At 41.2% G+C, this 19,254-nt stretch overlaps 1 protein-coding gene across 1 annotated transcript in view; it reads left to right on the plus strand.

The window, feature by feature from the left end:
* Positions 1 to 19,254, plus strand: part of LOC140200352 (dedicator of cytokinesis protein 2-like) — a 699,328-nt gene that overhangs the window by 187,543 nt on the left and 492,531 nt on the right. The window contains exons 19-22 of the mRNA XM_072263559.1: positions 83 to 180; positions 9,468 to 9,557; positions 12,943 to 13,043; positions 18,774 to 18,908. Coding sequence (XP_072119660.1) covers positions 83 to 180; positions 9,468 to 9,557; positions 12,943 to 13,043; positions 18,774 to 18,908 — 424 coding nt within the window. The remainder of the gene's footprint in view (positions 1 to 82; positions 181 to 9,467; positions 9,558 to 12,942; positions 13,044 to 18,773; positions 18,909 to 19,254) is intronic.

A 19,254-nucleotide genomic window follows, 5' to 3' on the forward strand; every position in this document is an offset into this window, starting at 1 on the left:
GTCTGTAGGATTTTTGCCTTTGGCTGAAGGTGAACCTTGTTGACCAGCTCTGATAATGATAGGTTGGCTTTCTTTCACACAGTGGGCTTGCTGGGTCTCCTGAAGTGGAGAATGAAACCAGAACTCTTGCAAGAAAACCTGGAAAAACTGAAGATCGTGGATGGGGAAGAGATAGTTAAGGTATGGTTAAGTTCTGTACTAAATCCTTTTCTAGGCTCTATATCTTCACCAAGTTTCCTTTGCACTTTTCATGAATTTTCTTGCCAACCCCAATATCACATCTTCAAATGGCAATTCATCAACAACCAAGGTTAAACCACAAAGTATCTGATGGGCAATCAAAAGTATGTCTGTGATGTCTCTGAAAGTGAAAAAGAATGTCACAGTTTCCCAACCAGTTATCTTCCTATAAAGCTGAATTAAACGTTATTATTGTGTGGAGAGCTGAATTGTTTTATCATGATCTCTACAATTGCAGATTGACTATGATGCAATTGAATGATAGTAAATAGGTTCAAGAGATTAACTAGGTAACTGTTACTCCAATGCCCTAAAAATCTTCATGATTGAATCGTCTATTGGCTTTAAAATTACTACTGAACAATGAAATTGTCTAATAGAAATCAGAATGACTGATTAATTTGAACTGAACAACATTGAATCTAAAGTAACAAGTACAAAATTCTGCAGGAATTCAACAAGTTCCTCCAACACTCTGTGTGTCTAGTTCAAGATTTCCAGAATCCTCATAACCTCTTGTGCTTCTGAATCTAAACTGCTCTGTAATTTAATAGTTTTATGGAGTGTTAAAAGCAGCCTCCAAATTTGAGGTCAGTGACTTCAGAGTGAGTCAAAGCGAAAAAGAAACTGAGCTGAAAAAGTTGCCCAGTCTTTAATTTTTTCAGTAATAAACACATCATAATCAAGATCATTTCTGCAGAGTCCTCAGGCAAACCCATTAATACATTCTGTTCTTTACTACAGGCCTCCCATGTGTAAGGTAATATATTATTTCAGTTGATTAGTCTTTGGAAAGGAGACTACCTATGGTTATGCCAAATCTCTAAAACAAATGTATAACTGTTCACCACTTTAGTCTAACCTGCAGGGATTTTCAAAGCCCAGACATGGTAAATTGATTAGTCTTATGTGACACTCTCTTTCTTTGGAGCTTCAGTATAGTCACCTGGGATAAATTATGCTTGAAATGATGACAGCTCCAAGGGTTACATCAGCTACATGGCCAATGGAGAGCTACCAGTCACTGAACTGGAAAATCAGAAGAAAGAATTTGTTTCTGATGCAGCAAATTGTTGATGTTGGAACTTAATATCCTGAGGAGAAGGTGGAAGATAATTAAATAGAAGCAAGCAATTTTCTAGAGGGTCAAAATAAGCTGCAGAGAGTTGTAAGCTTAGTCAGTTCCATCATGGGAACTCCATTGTATTCAGGACATCTTCAAGGAGTGATGCCTCAAAATGGTGGCACCCATCATTAAGGACCCCCAGCACCCAGGACGTGCCCTGTTCTCATTGTTACCATCAGAAAGAAGGTACAGAAGCCTGAAAGTACACACTTGACAATTCAGAAACAGCTTCTTCCCTTCTGCCATCCGATATCTGATTGGGCATTGAACCAATAAACACTACCTCATGACTTGCTTATTTCTACTTTTGCACTACTTATTTGACTTAACTATATAATATAAACTTACTGTAATTCACAGTTTTTTCTATTATTATGTATTGCATTGTACTTCTGCAACAAAGACAACAAAATGTCATGACATGCAGTATGCCGATGATATTAAACGTGATTCTGATTCTGAACTCAGTGGGTCCTGCAGCCTCCATAGGGGGAAAGAAGCTGTTGATGTTTTGCATCAAAATGTGGAAAAACTCTGAAATGTCTACAGTTGCTCTCCACCCAAAATGATGCTCGACCTGCTGAGTACCTCCAGCAGATTGTTTGTTGTTCCAGATATCAGCATCTACAGTTTTTTGTGTCTGCATTGATAAAATGGCAATTTTTATAGAAAATGACAGGTTTATTTGTAAAGGACAATGAAGCAACAGCTAAGAAGAGAGACTTGCTTTTACAAATGTTATACAAGGATAATGGGTCAAATAGCCTTAAGGTGCTATTAATACATGGTGTTGACAGCAGTATCCTTTCAGCAACTGTAGAGTCTCTAAATTTGAGCACTCACAGACTATGTAGGTTTCTGTCTGAACTAATTCTGCAGAGTTTAATGTGAGTTAATTTTATAGGAATTGTGGCTGGAATACCGAACCCTCAAATTACTTCCCAAAAGTTACTGCAGAGTGATCTGTTCAGCTGAGTGGTTCATACTGCTTATTAGTGAACAATATATTCACAGGATTTCCCTAAGGAGAAGCATACGGTTTCGTACCCCGTAACTGGGTTGCCAAGCCAGCAGAAATGGACCACTCAGTTGGAGTCTGGATTACTGGAACTAAGAAAGTTTTATTAAAGAAATAAGCAACACAGTACTCCAATAGTAAGGATATAAATGCAACAGGTTAACAATGAATAAACACACATGTACACAGAGCTAGGATAACAGGATCAATCAAGCTCTATCGCAGTCTAGGGGTAAATGACCAGTTTCAAGTGACGCAAAGTTCAGTTCAATTGAGTTCAGTTCAGTTCACAGTAATCACTGTTGTGCCGTTGGGTGGTGCGGGGGGGGGGGGAGGAGAGAGAACGAATGAATATTCAAATCAGATTCCAAACAGACCTTCGATATTCCTTGCAGTCAGCTTTCGGGCGAGCCCTTTGTAATGTCTTCTGAGGTCGCCGACTGTGACCCCTCCGTTCCAGATACGATCGTTCTTCTGCGGTGAACCCAGCATCCAGGCAAGGGTGGACACACACACCAGGTTCCCGCCGATCCGTACCTTTCCACCCTGTGCGTCTATGGCTGGTCCCGCGACCAGACCTCCAAAATACACCCACCAACTAGTGGGGGGGGCACACCGCTTTCATGGTCTTGTTACCTTGTGGAGTCGTGTGTCAATTGCCTTAGCGAACCTGTCCCTTTTTATCCCCCTGCTGGGGTATCGCCTGTCCATCACACTTCAAACAGTTCAGGGTTCAAAAGGAGCCAGTCTTGACAATACTCAGACCGGTGTCTCCTTCCGTTAAACTCTCTCGTCTCTTCATTAACATTTCCAAATGCTGCTCCATTGTCTTACTTATCTCTCTCTCCTGAAGACAGGTGGCAGATCAACTGCTGATCCCACTGGTGCCAGCACAGGACAGTTAACATCTTAGCCTATGTGTACTTTTGTAACCCTCTTTCATCACACCCCTCTCCTTTAAGGATTTTTACTGGGGTAAAAATTATAAGCATGAATACATTATTAGATACACACAAATATACATCTTCATAAGCTATTTGGCTAATACAGAGAATTTTAACTTGTCAACACCTGGACAGACAGTCAGCAATCACACTTTCCGTTCCTTTTATACGTGTTATTTTAATAATCCTTTAAACCAGGCTCCAACTTAGCAAACTTCATAGTGGCCGAAAACACTGATGAATTGTGATCAGTGTAACCTCTCATTGGGTTTCGTCCCGGACCACGATAACAAGGGTCGTCCCATCCCGACTTAGTTTTCTCTCGCAAGGGCTTAGTAGGAGGGGAAGGGGTAGTAACCGCAAAGTTATTGCAAAACTTCCTACAGTACCCCACCGTCTCCAAGAGCCTTCTGAGGGTCCTCTTGTCTGTCGGGGTTGGGATGTCAGAGATAGCCCGCATCTTAGCTTGCATCGCTGCCAGCTGCCCCTGTGTCACCACAATTCCCAGGTAAGTGACCTTCGCTGGTAGAACTCATTTTTTTCAAGGTTCACTATCAAGCTGGCTCCAGACAGCCGTATTACATCACCAATATACACTTCTGTGTTCTTTAGCCCTTTCGTCACTGAATTACTCATTCTATAGGGGTGTTGCTCACTAGGTGTGACAAACACCACCCAACGTCCCAGTTCTTTGCATCGCCTTGGGACAATCAAACACACGTGTGCGAGCCGTTTAATTAGCTCTCCTAAAGGGTTGCTTTGTTCGGGGATTAAGGGAGAGACCTTATCAGCAGAGCTGGCCAAAACAATAGCCTTCTCCCATCTGGTCGGTACCATACTCATCTTTTCAAAATAATTTTTCCCCTTATCAGGTGGCACCCTAGCTTCATTGATTTCCGCGCTAACACCGACTAGGTTTGTTAGCATATCAAAAGCCTGTGACCGTCTCAGTTTGTGTCTGCAATAATCAATAACATCCTTCCTCCTGTGCAGCCAGAAAAACCCTCTCATGGCTTCGCCAACTGTTTCCTTCAGCACTTCAAAATGTCCACCGAGGAGTACCTTGTGGGCCAGGTTAAAAATCTCATCCCCATAACTCTTTTGCACCACCCCCTATTCCTCATCTGCAGTACTTGGTCTCCCTTTCTTCCTTAGCCCACCCTCCTCCACACAATAGCCTACTGGCTCTCTTTTTTTCCTGTTTCAGAGAGAGCTGTTTCCTCGTCTCGCTCCTGTGCCTGTATAAAGTCCTTCTTTTCTAATGATAAATCTACCTTAATTTCCCCACTTCCTCCTGTTTCATTACGCTCCTTCTTTTCACTTTCTACCCCCTCCTCGTACAAGGCTGGTAGAAACGTCTCAGCAGTCTCCCTGGACATACAGCGAGTCACTGTGCAAATAGGGTGAACCTGTGAGTCCATGGGTGGGGCCTCAATTCTGGCAGGCTGACCTGTCAATCTCACTGCGGAGAACACAATTCCCCCGGCGAGGTCATTACCGAGCAAGACTTCCACGCCTTTCATCGGTAATTCGGGCCTCACCCCGATCGTGACTAGTCCGGAGACCAAGTTGCTTTGTAGGTGTATCTGGTGCAAGAGTACTGCTTCTGTCCCTTCCCCAATACCTTTGACCCTGACCTCCCCAGTCTGGGTCTCTGAACTAAACTCTAACATACTCTTCAATATCAATGACTGACACGCTCCCGTGTCTCTCCAGATCCGCACTGGAACTGGGTTTAACCCCTCCTTCACCGACACCAATCCGGCCGAGATAAACCTCTCGCGCCCTTCCTGAACTTTGGCAGACCTTTCCTCTCCTAGCGGTTCGTTTACCAGCTCGATACAGCCAGTCGAAATGGCCGTTTTTCCTTTCTCCATCTCCTTCTTTGGGGCAAAGCACCTGGTCGCAAAGTGTCCGACTTTCCCACAATTATAACAGACGACCCCAGGAGACTTCCTACCAGACTGCTCCTGGTCTACCTTATCCTTCTCACTAGTCCCCGGCTTACTTTCTGACTTTTCTGGCGGACTCTCCCCGCTGTCCTGACTACCCTTCTGGCAGCCTTTACTCGGGGCAAACTTCGTTTTATGTGTCAACGCGTACTCATCCGCTAACTTAGCAGTTGCGGCTAACATGGCTGCCTCTTTCTCATCTAGGTAGGGTCTCATACCGTCAGGGACACAACCTTTAATCTGCTCAATCAGGATCAGCTGTAGCATTCTGTCATAATCCCCATCCACCCCTTTCGAGGCGCACCAACGCTCACAATATGTCTGCATCTCACGGGCAAACTCTAAATACGTGCGGTCCCACTGCTTCCTCGCATTCCGGAACCTCTGCCGGTATGCCTCCGGGACCAACTCATAAATCCTGAGGATGGCCTCTTTCACCACCTCATACCTCTGGGCATCTTCCGCGGACAAAGCGGAGTAAGCTTGTTGGGCTTTCCCTTTCAGTACACTCTGAAGCAAAACAGCCCACTTATCCCTCGGCCAGTCCTGCCTTGCAGCAACTTTTTCGAAATGGAGAAAGTACCGATCCACATCGGTATCGTCAAATGGGGGAACCAGCCTAACCCCCTGGGTCGCCCTGAACCCTCCACCTTGGTTCGGCATGGGCCCCTGCTCTGCCATCATCCTTAACCTCTCCAGCTTGAATTCCCTTTCCCTCTGCCTCTCTTCTCGCTCCAACTGTTTGTCCCTCTCTTTCTCTTGCCGTTCTAACTGCTTCTCTTCGTGTTCTAGCTGCCGTACCCGGAACTCGTGCTCGAGTCTCAGTTTTTCAATCTGCACCTGTACTGCGTCTCCACCAGGTTTTCCAATAGATATCACCTCCAGCTCCCCTTGGGGAAACACACCTTTAGATACATAGTGCTCTACGATAGCTCTGTGTATCTCCTCTCTCCTCATTGTCGACTTCCCCTTAACAAGATTCAACCGTTTGGCCACAGCTGCCAATTCCACTTTCCTGGCATCCTCTAATGCCTCCAAGGTCGGCGCCTTTAGAAATTCCTCAATCTCCATTTCTGCTGTTTGCCTTTTCTTTCTTTCGGGAATTTTAACCCAATCAATTTACCCCGTCCCAAATTTAGCGTTCAAAATCGCGGACGAGAACCTCACTTATGTTACGTACCCTGTAACTGGGTTGCCAAACCAGCAGAAATGGACCACTCAGTTGGAGTCTGGATTACTGGAACTAAGAAAGTTTTATTAAAGAAATAAGCAACACAGTACTCCAATAGTAAGGATATAAATGCAACAGGTTAGTAATGAATAAACACACATGTACACAGAACTAGGATAATAGGATCAATCAAGCTCTATCGCAGTCTAGGGGTAAATGACCAGTTTCAAGTGACGCAAAGTTCAGTTCAGTTGAGTTCAGTTCAGTTCACAGTAATCACTGTTGTGCCGTTGGGCGGGGGGGCAGAGAGAGAGAATGAAGGAATATTCAAATCGGATTCCAAACAGACCTTCGATATTCCTCGCAGTCAGCTTTCGGGCGAGCCCTTTGTAATGTCTTCTGAGGTCACCGACTGTGACCCCTCCGTTCCAGATACGATCGTTCTTCAGCGGTGAACCCAGCACCCAGGCAAGGGTGGACACACACACCAGGTTCCTGCCGATCCGTACCTTTCCAACCTGTGTGTCTATGGCTGGTCCCGCAACCAGACCTCTAAAATACTCCCACCAACTAGTGGGGGGGGCACACCGCTTTCATGGTCTCGTTACCTCGTGGAGTCGTGTGTCAATTGCCTTAGCGAACCTATCCCTTTTTATCCCCCTGCTGAGGTATCGCCTGTCCATCACACTTCAAACAGTTCAGGGTTCAAAAGGAGCCAGTCTTGACAATACTCAGACCAGTGTCTCCTTCCATTAAACTCTCTCGCCTATTCATTAACATTTCCAAATGCTGCTCCATTGTCTTACTTATCTCTCTCTCCTGAAGACAGGTGGCAGGTCAACTGCTGATCCCACTGGTGCCAGCACAGGACAGTTAACACCTTAGTCTATGTGCACTTTTGTAACCTTCTTTCGTCACAATACCCAAGAGGGAGTGTTGTGGCTATGGAGATCTTTGAGGACATCAGAAAAAAGGAAACAGAACCTTATAATAATGGAAACAACAGGAATTCTGCAGATGACCTTCGTCAGGGTCTCGGCCTGAAATGTCGACTGCACCTCTTCCTACAGATGCTGCCTGGCCTGCTGCGTTCACCAGCAACTTTGATGTGTGTTGCTTATAATAATGGAAGCTAGACACATGAGAGAACCATGGAAAGATGGGATCAGAAATAAACTGATTAATCTCCCAGTATTTTCCCACCAATAAATGACATCATGGATAATCTGTGACCTAGCTCCATAATACTTTTAGTTATTAAATGATTACCAATGATAGATTTAAAATTTACAGTTGGTTTATGATCAGTTTCTGTTTGCAAAAGTTCCAAATTTCTCTGACCCTTTGCTTGTGTCAGTGTTACCAAATTTCACTCCTCTCGAGCCTGGATCTAGTGTTTTACCATCTCCTCTGGAAACCAATGGAAGCTACCTCTATCCAGTTACCTATTCTCTTAGATTTTCCTCATATTAAATTGAAAAGTACCTTTAAATGTCTGAACAAAAATGAAGCCTCAGTAATATCTCATGATTTAAACTTCTGAGTTCAGGTAATATTTGCATAACTCTCACTGTACCCTATGATACACCCTTTCTGAAGTATGACACCCACGTCTGCTAATGGTTCTCTGACTATGGATCAACCACAGTCATGCAGCATTTTCCATTTTCCTTTCTGTTTATTGACTGCACCATTGTGTGTCATAATAATGATATGTGAATAAAAGACTCCTAATTTTCTTTATAATTCCCATTACTTCTGGATTTCTATTATTGAAATGGAACTCGGCAATGCTCTCTAGCAAACTGGATGAATTTGCTTCCCTCAGGAAATGTTGTTCTGCAGAAGGGGTAGTGGGAATCTGTGAACATTAGTATAACTGGTGCTTTCTACATTGAACCTAACAGCTAAAAGAATGAATCACACACAATGCTGGATGAACTCAGAAGGGCAGGCAGCATCTAACACAGGTTAATAAACAGTCAACAATCAACATTTCAGGCTGAGACGCTTCATCAGGTCTGGAAAGGAGGGGCGAGAGAGGCCAGAGTAAGAAGTTGAAGGGAGGGGCAGGTGATAGGTGAGACCAGGAGAGGGGAAAGGTAGATGGATTGGGTGTAGTGGTGGAGTAGGAAACTGGGAAAGGACAGGTGGATGAGGTAAATGGCTGAAGAAGGAATCTAACAGGAGAGGACAGTGTACCATGGAAGAGAGGGAAAGAGAAAGGGAACCAGAGGGTGTTGATAGCAGGTGAGGAGAAGAGGACAAGTAAAAGGTTAACCAGAATGGGGAATGAAAAAAGGGAGAATTTGAAGAAATTGATGCTCCATTAAAGAATGATAAATTGGGGCAAAACCAAGTAAATGCAAATGAAACATGCGGCATCAGTGTAAATAACAACAGATGCATCAGTGCAAATAACAATGGAGACATCAGTGTAAATAATGACAGAGACACCAGTGTGAATAACGACAGGGACACCAGTGTAAATAACAATAGAGACACCGGTGTAAATAATGACAGAGACACCAGTGTAATAACAGAGACACCGGTGTAAGTAACTACAGAGACATCAGTGTAATAACAGAGACACCGGTGTAATAACAGAGACACCGGTGTAAATAATGACAGAGACACCGGTGTAAGTAACGACAGAAACACCAATGTAAATAACAACAGAAATGTCAGTGTAAATAATGATGCTATGAAGTTGGCTGTTGGTTTGCTCTTATACCAAATATTTTCACGTGTTTGTGGAGATAATTAGAAGCATCTTTCAGAAGTCTGTGATCAATATTCTTCATAATTCCAGGTTATAAGTATGAATTCAACAGGGTGTTCATGTTTTGTGTGAGGAGTTCACAATCTCAGGTTGTTGGCTTCCAAGTGGAAGACACAAGTAAAGATCTAGATCGAGTCCTAACGAGATGTGTGAGGTCATGTCTTTCAAAGATCACTAGAGTAAAGATGATTCATTATGGAAATAACTGATGACCTATCCTTCATTTAATTAAAGTTCCTTCAGGACACTCTGGATGCACTCTTCAACATCATGATGGAGCATTCTCACACAGATAAATATGACATCCTTGTCTTCGATGCTTTGGTAAGGCACTTCTTGTAACTTTGCTAATGTAATTTTTGCTGGTTCCTTCTATTGTTGGGTTTTCCCTGTGGAAAGTAAAGAGAAATTAAGGAAGGCTGATCAAGTCTGGGTAGGCTGTTTGTTCAATTCCAGTACTCTTCCTTATGCCAGCCCATGGGATTTGTTTGAAGCATTTACAATATTTGGGCTACCCTAAAACTCTTAAATATCTTTGTGAAAGTGGTGGTGAGCTGCCTGCTTGAAACTGTCCAGGTTGTGCTTTGTGATTGAGCTTGCTATGTACACCGAATGTTGAGGAAGAAAGGGTGATAAAGTTCCACACACCATAGTCCTTGCTTCTTCCGTGCAACCCCTCCTCTCGCCAACATATGGGCGGAAGATACAAAGGCCTAAAAGCACGGACCACCAGGATCAAGAACAACATCTTATTACATCCTGCTGCTATAAGACTATTGAACAGACCCTTGTATGATAAGCTGTACTCTTGACCACACAATCTACTTTAACCTGGCTTTGCACCATATTGTCTGCTTGCACTGCACTTCTACTGTAATCAAAATACTCTAAACTGCTTTCTTTTACTGATTTCACACTACGCTACCTTGATGTATTGATGTGAGTAATGATTTGTATGCAAAACAAAGTTTTTCACTGTACCTCGATACAAAAAAAAACTATTTACTTATTTGTGGACACAGATTCTGCAGATGTGGGAAATCTGAAGTAACACACTCAATCCCTTCTGGTGTCTCCAGCCTTCCTCAGCTTCTCGGACACCATGCTCTAGTCTTCTGCCCACCCTGGATCTTTTCACCTCTCACTACTGACAGGACATCAACCATCTCGACTTCAGTACTTCTCACTCCTATTCAAACCCTACCCCCTGTGAACACACTGTCCTCCACTCACTCCACACCGCTATCAACCTCATCATCAAACCTGCAGACAAGGTGGGGTGGTGGTGGTGATGGTAGTGATGGTGATGATGGTGGTTATGGTGGTGATGGTGATGGTGATGGTGATGATGGTGATGATGGTGATGGTAGTGATGGTGGTGATGGTGATGGTGGTGATGGTGATGGTGATGGTGGTGTTGGTGGTGATGGTGGTGTTGGTGGTGTTGGTGGTGATGGTGGTGATGGTGGTGGTGATGGTGGTGGTGATAGTGATGGTGATGGTGATGGTGGTGGTGGTGGTGGTGGTGATGCTGTTTTACTCTGGAGCCTCTCTCTGTCTTTTGCATTGGAGCTTCCATACCAGGTGGTGATACAAGCAGTCAGACTGCCTTTCACTGTACATCTATCGAAATTTACATGGGGCTTAGGTGACATCCCAAATCTCTTCAAATGCCGAATGAAGAAAAGCCTTTGATGTGCCTTACTCATGCTTTTTATGTCAGATGAAGTTTTTAAAAATCTGCTTGAAATCTAATACAACTGCCACCCTTCCCCCACACCTTGATCAGTCTAATAAGGTGGCCAAATTTCCACCCGTTTTGTCCATTTACTAGACTCTTCATTTTAGGTGTCTTTCAATAGATGCCACCGCAGCAGTTTTTAAAACCTTTCTCTCTTATTGGAGTCCGGTTTGCAGGTAACATTAATATATTCCAGTACAGCTCAGGCTAAGGTAATCCAACTAATACTGATGTAATTTGAGCCTTTCTCTTCAGAATTTCAATGTGTATCAGTGCCAAAAGATATACAGAGCTCAGCACTGATTGCCTCAATCTTCCCTGTACAAGCTGACCATGGGAAATGCAAGCCATTGTCTTGAATATTTGACGTGAAGACCTCAATCTGGGACAGTGTTGTTGCTATGTAGAGCTTCTGCAGCAGCAGCTGCTCCTAATTCTTTAGTAACGTGGTTGCAACAGAGATAAAAATTATTATGATGAAGCTCTCTGTGGTCCTTCCCTTTCGGCAACCTCTATGGACGCAAGGCAACAATTCAGTTTAATTTGATGGTCATCTCAAAGCCCTGCTAAGAACAAGGGAACAGGAATTGCAATATGAGACTGCACTAATAATGCAGAAGACCAATCTAACAAGCAGAGCAATAAGAATTTAAATCCCATCATGGCTGGTGGAAAGTCAGAATGGAGTCAAATCCTCAGTGGTTCTAATTATGCTTGTAATGCAATGAAATCTGGCATTCTTGCTATCTTTGTTCTTTATGGAGGGCTCTAGCCTCAACAACTTGTTAACTCATAACTGGACTAACAAGTTACACAGGGCAACTGCGGATGCACAATAAAAGTCAATCTCCCTGTTGCTCCCACAATCTAAAAGTGACTAATAATAAAAACATACAACCACAGAATGTTCTTCAACTACCTTACCAGCTTGACTTGGACAATAACTGGTGCTTCAACAGAGGATAAGAATTTGGAATTTTCTTCGCAAGGCTACAATAGGAGTATCATTGGTGTAAGTAATAGAGCACTTCTAGGAGTAATATGAGCTACATATTCCCAGAGGTGTAACTAAAGATGTGTGCACTGGTTGTATCCACCTTCGTGAGATCATGAACTCTTTGTCAGTTCTCCATTCATGTTCTTGACCCCACTCCTGGCATTGACCTTGACAGATTACGTTGTATCTTTTAAGGGTTTTGCCCATCTGCAGTGAAAGGACCACTCTCCTATTCTCCACCCCCATGAACCCTGCTCATCTCCATATCACCTATCAAGACAGAACATAGAACAGAAGAGCATAGGAGTCCATTTGTCCAGGATCTCTGTGCCAGCCATAATGCCAATGTGAACTAATCCCACCTTCCTGCACATGACGTATATTCCCCCATTATGAAGGGTCTGAGCCGAAAGTGTTGATTGTTTACTATTTTCCGTAGGTGCTGCCTGGCCAGTTGACTTCCTTTGGCATTTTGTGTGTGTTGCTTTGGATTTCCAGCATCTGCAGATTTTCTAGTGTTTGTGATTCCCCCATTACTGACCTGTCCTTGTGACTGGCTAAATGGATCTTAAATGCCACTCACACACCAGCTCCCACCGTTTCCCTGGTAGCACATTCCAGTCACATATTACTCTCTGCATATGAAAATGGTTACTCCATGCACTTCCTTGAAACTTTCCCCTCTCACCTTAAAGCTATGTACTCTAATATTTGTTATTTCTTGCCTGAAGAGAAAGATGTTGACCATCTACCTTATATACACCCATCATGATTTATATAGTTTCGATTGAGCTTGGATTATTCATGATTAATTCTAATACCTTTCTTTAACTTAGTACCAGTGAAGCATATTGGTCAAAGTGCATAAAGCAAGCCCTGTAAGAGAAGTTCAATAAAAAAACAAACTCCTGTTTCAGGTTGACACTGTCATCAAAGCTGATGGTTGTAATATTATGCGTTTTATTTTGCAGATATACATAATAGGATTGATCGCAGACCGGAAATTCCAGCATTTCAACGCTGTCCTCGAAGCCTACATTAAGCAACATTTCAGTGCTACTTTGGCTTATAAGTAAGTTCTATTGCTGAAACTGGTAGTGATTGCTGCCTTGCTTTTAATTGGATCATCCTGTATCACTGCATGATTAAAGTTCAACAACTCAGACCAACTAAATGCTTACACATACAGTATATATAGTGCCTTGCATTTTCCTATCATTAGTGGAGCACTGCTGATAAATGTGAATATTATGGAGTGCATAATTATTACCATTGTGAGTGCACAACTCCTTATATCTTCATCTGAGGAAGATCAAGAAAAAAAATTTCATGTGGAAAATCTAATAATGGTCACTAATAAAGGGAGGAAAGTGTCTTTATCTGAAGGAATTGGACAGCTAAATCTTCTTTTCTGTGGATTAATTGTAACAAGTTATACTAATTCATCTTAGGTAATGCTTTAAATAGGGAAGGTGTGGGGAAATAGGACATGGGGAGAGAATTGAGAAATTGGAGATGCAAAGGAATGTGGAATCTGATTTTAAGATTCCCTTAGGGTTAACTTGCTGGTTGACTTGATAGTAAGGAATGTAAATGCAATGATAGCTTTCATTTCAAGAGAACTAGAATATAATTGCTGAAGTTTTATGAGGCATTGTTCAGGATGCATTTGAAATATTTTAAACAATTTTGGGCCCCTTATCTAAAGTAAGGTTTTCTTGCCATGGAAAAGGTCCAGAGGATGTTCATGAGAATGAAAAGTTTAATATATGTGGATCCTGTGATGGACTTCAGAGGATTTCAATGAAAACTAATGCATACTGAAAGGCCGAGATAGAGTAAACGTGGAAAGGATGCTTCCATCAGTAGCTGAGTCTAGGATCTGTGGGCCATCACAAAATAAAGGAGCATCCCTTTAGAATTGTGGGGAGAAATTTATTCAGCAGATGGGAAGAGGAGCTGTGGAATTCATTACCACAGAAGTTTGTGGAGATTCTGTCACTAGATGTAGTTGAAGCAAAAATTGATAGGTTCCTGACTGGTAAGGGGATTGCGGGGGAGGGTGTAAGGTTTAGGTGGACAATGTGAGAGAATGGGCTTGAGGCAAAGAAATCAATCATGATTGAACAGTGGAGCAGAGCTTAGTTCTGTTCCAATATCCTGTGGTCTTAATAGACAAGGTACGACTTAGAGGAAGATGGTTTATGCAGAGTTTAAGCATGATCATTGACTATTTGAACAAATTAAATGATTTCTGTGTTGGTAATTTTGTGTTAACCTATGTGTTACTTATCCTAAAAATTTTTCTTCTCTAACCAACAAATTTCCATCCCCTTCTTCCTCTCCTCCTTGAAAGGTCACAGCTAATTTTACAGTGCTTCATCATTTAAAAGAGCCTCTCGTGTGCCTTTGCCAGTTTTTCAGTTTTTGTGTATATCTTCACTGCCAACCAACTGGAACTGTGAAATTCCAGGGAAATTAGAGGAAAGTGAATCTTGGAAAACCTCTGCCCCTGAAGTTGGTGAAGGCCAGGTGATTGGATGTATTTGGGGTAGAGATTGATAAATACTTAAAAGAATAGGAACTGAGGGTGATGGGGAACTGACACAGAAGAGGACTTGAGGCCTGCATAGATCAGCAGTGATCATTTTGAATTATTAAGCAGGCTTGAACGGCCCGATGGCTTGCCTATGCTCCTTTTCTCTTGTACTGTTGGATCCATACACTGGGAAAAGCCATTTCCAAAGATAACTAGGAAACACTGTTGTGAAAAAAAATCACTTTCTAGCAAGAAGAATGAGAGAAAATAGGAAACATTAAACAAAACACAAACAATGGAAGCTTGTAGGTTATAAGTATACAAACATCATAATGATAGCTGGGTAGATCTCCATATGCTTACCCCAGGAACACAAAAGTGACTCCGTCTACTCTTCATCATTGACTGCAATTGTTTCAGTGGGTGGATTGGTGATAAGCAAAATCACAGGGTTTTTTTTTGTCTCGACCTTGCATCCTTATGCTATCCTGCATATGAGTTTTTGCTATTAGCATTAATACATTATTGAAATATGGTGAGACTCGTGTGACAAATCCATATTCTCTTGAGGAGGAAATAGATGATATTGAAGGGAAAAAGAAATTGGAAGCTTGGATTAAGAAATACTGTTTTGTAATGTGGTAATGGGGACTGATAGTACCAACTGAGAAAAATGACCAGGGTGAGTAGTTGTGAGGTCTGTAGACAGGAGTAAAAGAGTGAATAACATTGAACAGAAGGAGTAGACCAGGAAATAGTTACAAAGCTCACTGAAACTACTCCACAATTCAACATGATCATGGCTGATCTTATATCTCAAGTCTGTCTTCTTGCCTCATCTCCATATTCATTGATGCTCTTGGTTTTCAGAAATTTATTAATTTCAGTTTTGGAAATGTGCAGTCATTGAAAATTTCACCTACCAGGGGATGAGTGGTAAGGATGAAAGCAATTTCTCTTCATTTCAATCCTAAAAGGCCAACCCCATTTCCCACACGATGATGAATCTGTCTTTCAGCATCAATCCTTAATTAGAAATATTAAAATAAAGAAGGTGTATCTGTGAAAGTTGGAAATTTAGTTTGCTTTGGTTCTTTGCATACTTAGGATCAAAGGGATGATGTGCAACTGAAAAGATAGTGTGCATGATACCACTTCAGTTTAGTTCAGTCTTCAGTTTAATCAGTTTGAGAGGCTATGTTCACAAGTTGTGGCCTTATTTTTGATCATTTTCTAAGTTACAGTATATATAATCTTTCTGCATAAATCAATAGAACACCTCTGTAGCAGCAAAAACTAATCCAAAATCAAAAGAAAACTATTGCCACTAGCCTGCGACCACCACGGGGTTGTTATACTTGCATGACACAACCTCTGCTCCAACAAAATGATTATTATAGTGACTAGTTATCATAATAAATATGCAACACAAAATACAAAGCAAATAGAAAACATATATATATATATATATCTCCTACAACCTCTATATAAACTCAAGGGAATTCACAGTTCAAAGATTCCAACATCGTTTCTGCCTCCTGTACAAGTTGATTACAGACATTTCCCTTCTTTTCAAGCTTGGTGTCTTGTATCCTTAAGATCAGGTGTTGAGGTATCACTTTATTCAGCTAAGGAAAACAAATTATTCAGGATCTCTGTACTTATCCTCTAGTAACCTGTTATCAATTTAATGATGCCATAGGTAGACTCTGGAGTTCAGTGAAATCATTTTTTCCTATAAAGAATCTGAGTGGCAAATTTTAGATAGTTGTGGATTCTCTAGTGTATAATAATGGGAGCCAGAACTGTAGTAGTAAAATCTAACGTGATTGGATTTGATGACTTCATTTAAACAGGTCAAGAGGTTTATACCTGGCAGAAAATAGCTAAATCGAGGCCTGATGAGGCAACATTCAGTTGAATTAAAATTAATTTCATTAAGCAGTAAGAAAATGCACAAAACAATAGTAATAGTCAGAGTTGCCTTGTTCTGTCAGTATGAAATCATCAGATAATGTTACAAAATAAAGAAAATTCCATGCTACCCCACAATCTACAAAACATTCTTTCTGTGTCCTGCCCTGAACTTGACCACAGGCTGTAATCCTTTAATGTTCTAAAGCCTTTAGCTGCCTGATGCGAAAAAACCCACAAATTGCTGGAGGAACTGAGCTGGACAGGGAGCGTCTTTGGAGACAAAAGAATAGCTGACTGACCCTTTCCCATCACAGATGCTGCTTGACACCCTACGTTCTGTCAAGCATTGTATTTTGTACCATATTCCAGAATCTGCAGTCTCTTTTGTCTCCTTTTCACTACCTTAATTGCCTTGCAAAACAGTTTTTTACAGATCACATATTCTGATTAGTTTATTGTAATATACACCAGAGTGCAATAAAATCCCTTGCTTGCTTGAAGCTCAGAGAGTAAACAATATACATGGAAATACTAATAAGTAGAACAGTGAGTGCTAAACAGCAAAAAGGTGCAAAGATATTATATATTACAGAAATGCAGAAAGAAATGCTAAGGAGTGTTTTGGTAGCTGCTTGTCATCTTTCTAGCAACTTCAATCGTGGTGAATGACAACTAAGGAATTTATACATACATAAGAAACATACTCTAATTCCCAATATAGCTAGCAATTTACTTATTGCTTGTTGCTGTGAGGAATAAATCTCCATGTAACACCCGATAGAAGGTCTTGGCCCAAAATATTGACTCTTTACTCCCTTGCATAGATGCTGCCTGACTTACTGTGTTCATCTGGCATTTTGTGCGTGCTTCTCAAGATCTCTAGCATCTGCAGAATATTTTGTATTTGTAATTCACTTAATATGTTTCTTCCTTCTCAAAAGAATAATTTTGTTTTCAGTTCCTGCACCTGGCATCTAAAACTTTTCGTTGTCAGTATTTAGCCAAACAAGGGTTAATAAAGTCCAGAAAGGAGACCGAAATGAAGGACAGATCTTAAAGAGAAAACACATAGTCTCCTGCTCAAGCAAAACATTTTCAAATGGTACTGGAATTTCCACCTAGAAGTACATGTCAAATGTGTGAAGAATTGTGAAGAGTTTCCTGCATTATTGCAATATTTACCTTTTTGCATATTGAAAATTTGCTCAGGTCACCATTTAATCAGTTTTAGATTTACTCTTTCCCAAATAATGAATTATTTATTTTGCTAAGAGTATTTCAATCAATAACTTTTGATATCTGAAGACTCGATGTGCTCAGTCTTTCACACTTGTAGCTCCTCTCTGTGGCACATTCAGGATCTTCATGCCTTTCTTGGGTGTCAGTACCTAGAGATGAACATATTTTGAACACTTGATCTTCTCCAGGTTACAGCAGGATTCTGTTCCTGTGAACTGCATGCAAGTTGGAATTTTGACTACAGACCGAGATCCCACATGGCAGAAGATGCCTGCAGCCTTGCAGCAGCCAACAACGGCATCCTGCCAGTTTCCCAAACACTCCTTCATATGTATGAGGTGTCCATAAGTTGGGCATTCATTAGCTGGAGGCTGCCAGTGCCATAAAGGGAACTTTTAAATGATTCAGTATCTTATTTTCTCTAGTAACTCCCAGCTTCCTTTTCTCAGAGCCATCTCTGTTTCAGGAGCAGCACCTTTGCTTCTGAGTCAAAAAGTCAGTAGATTCACATTAATTTTGAGAGACTTAAGCAAAAACCTGGGGCTAATATGTTGGTGTGCTGCTGAGGGATTTCTGAACTGCTGAATGTGCTATCTTGCAGATTGATTTTAAAAGGAAGCACTGTCTCCCCTCCCAGCTTAATATATACAATCTTGGAGCACCATTTCAAAACTCTAAACAGTCCTCTGGATAGCATTTATTTCTCAGTCAACATCTCTTAAAACAGATATTCTGGTTTTAATTGCACTGTTTTATGGTAGTCCTTGCTCTGGGCAAATTGACTGTTGTATTTCTTACACTGCAGTATTTCAAATGGACTTAATCATTTGTAAAGAGCTTTAGGCAGATACTGTAGAAGGCCATAAAAGGCACTTTTATATAATTCAGTATTTTATTTTTTTGTGTAAGCTGTTTTATCAGTTTCTGGACACCAATCCTACAAATTCTCTTCAATTTCTTTAAATATGCTGGTAGATATTTCAACATCAGTTATTTTATTTGAAGATCTCAAGGTTCCATGCACATTAAAATCAAGTTACTAACACATGTACATCGCTATTTAATAAGCTGTTTATTGATTATTTTCTCGCTTGGATATTGTTCTAGAAAACTGATGACAGTTTTGAAGAACTACCTGGATATATGTTGTGAAGGCAAGCAGTGTGAACCAATCTTACGCACTTTGAAAGCACTGGAGTACATCTTTAAATTCATTGTGAGGTCGCGATCATTATTTGCACAGTAAGTTCTAGACGTTGATTTAATTAATTTATTAAATGATAATTTAACTTTTCGTTCAGGCTGCTGGCTTAAAAAATAAATTCCAGCTTGATTTTTTAAAAAGTAATGTCAGTCAGTCCATTTGACTTTACTATTTAGAAAGATTGTTCAGTTGGAGGACTTCAATGAATCCCAGAACAAAGAGATGAGAAAGATATGCCAGAACAAATACTGTAGTATCTGGAACAGTTATTGACTTGCTCTCAATGATGAATAATAAACAGTTGAGTGTGCTTTCCTCTGCATCTTAGCTGACACTTTATGATGGAGAATCATTAGTAAAGTCATTATGTATGGTACATAAAAG

This window comes from Mobula birostris, chromosome 7 (assembly GCF_030028105.1).
Source record: "Mobula birostris isolate sMobBir1 chromosome 7, sMobBir1.hap1, whole genome shotgun sequence".
Taxonomy (NCBI): domain Eukaryota; kingdom Metazoa; phylum Chordata; class Chondrichthyes; order Myliobatiformes; family Myliobatidae; genus Mobula; species Mobula birostris.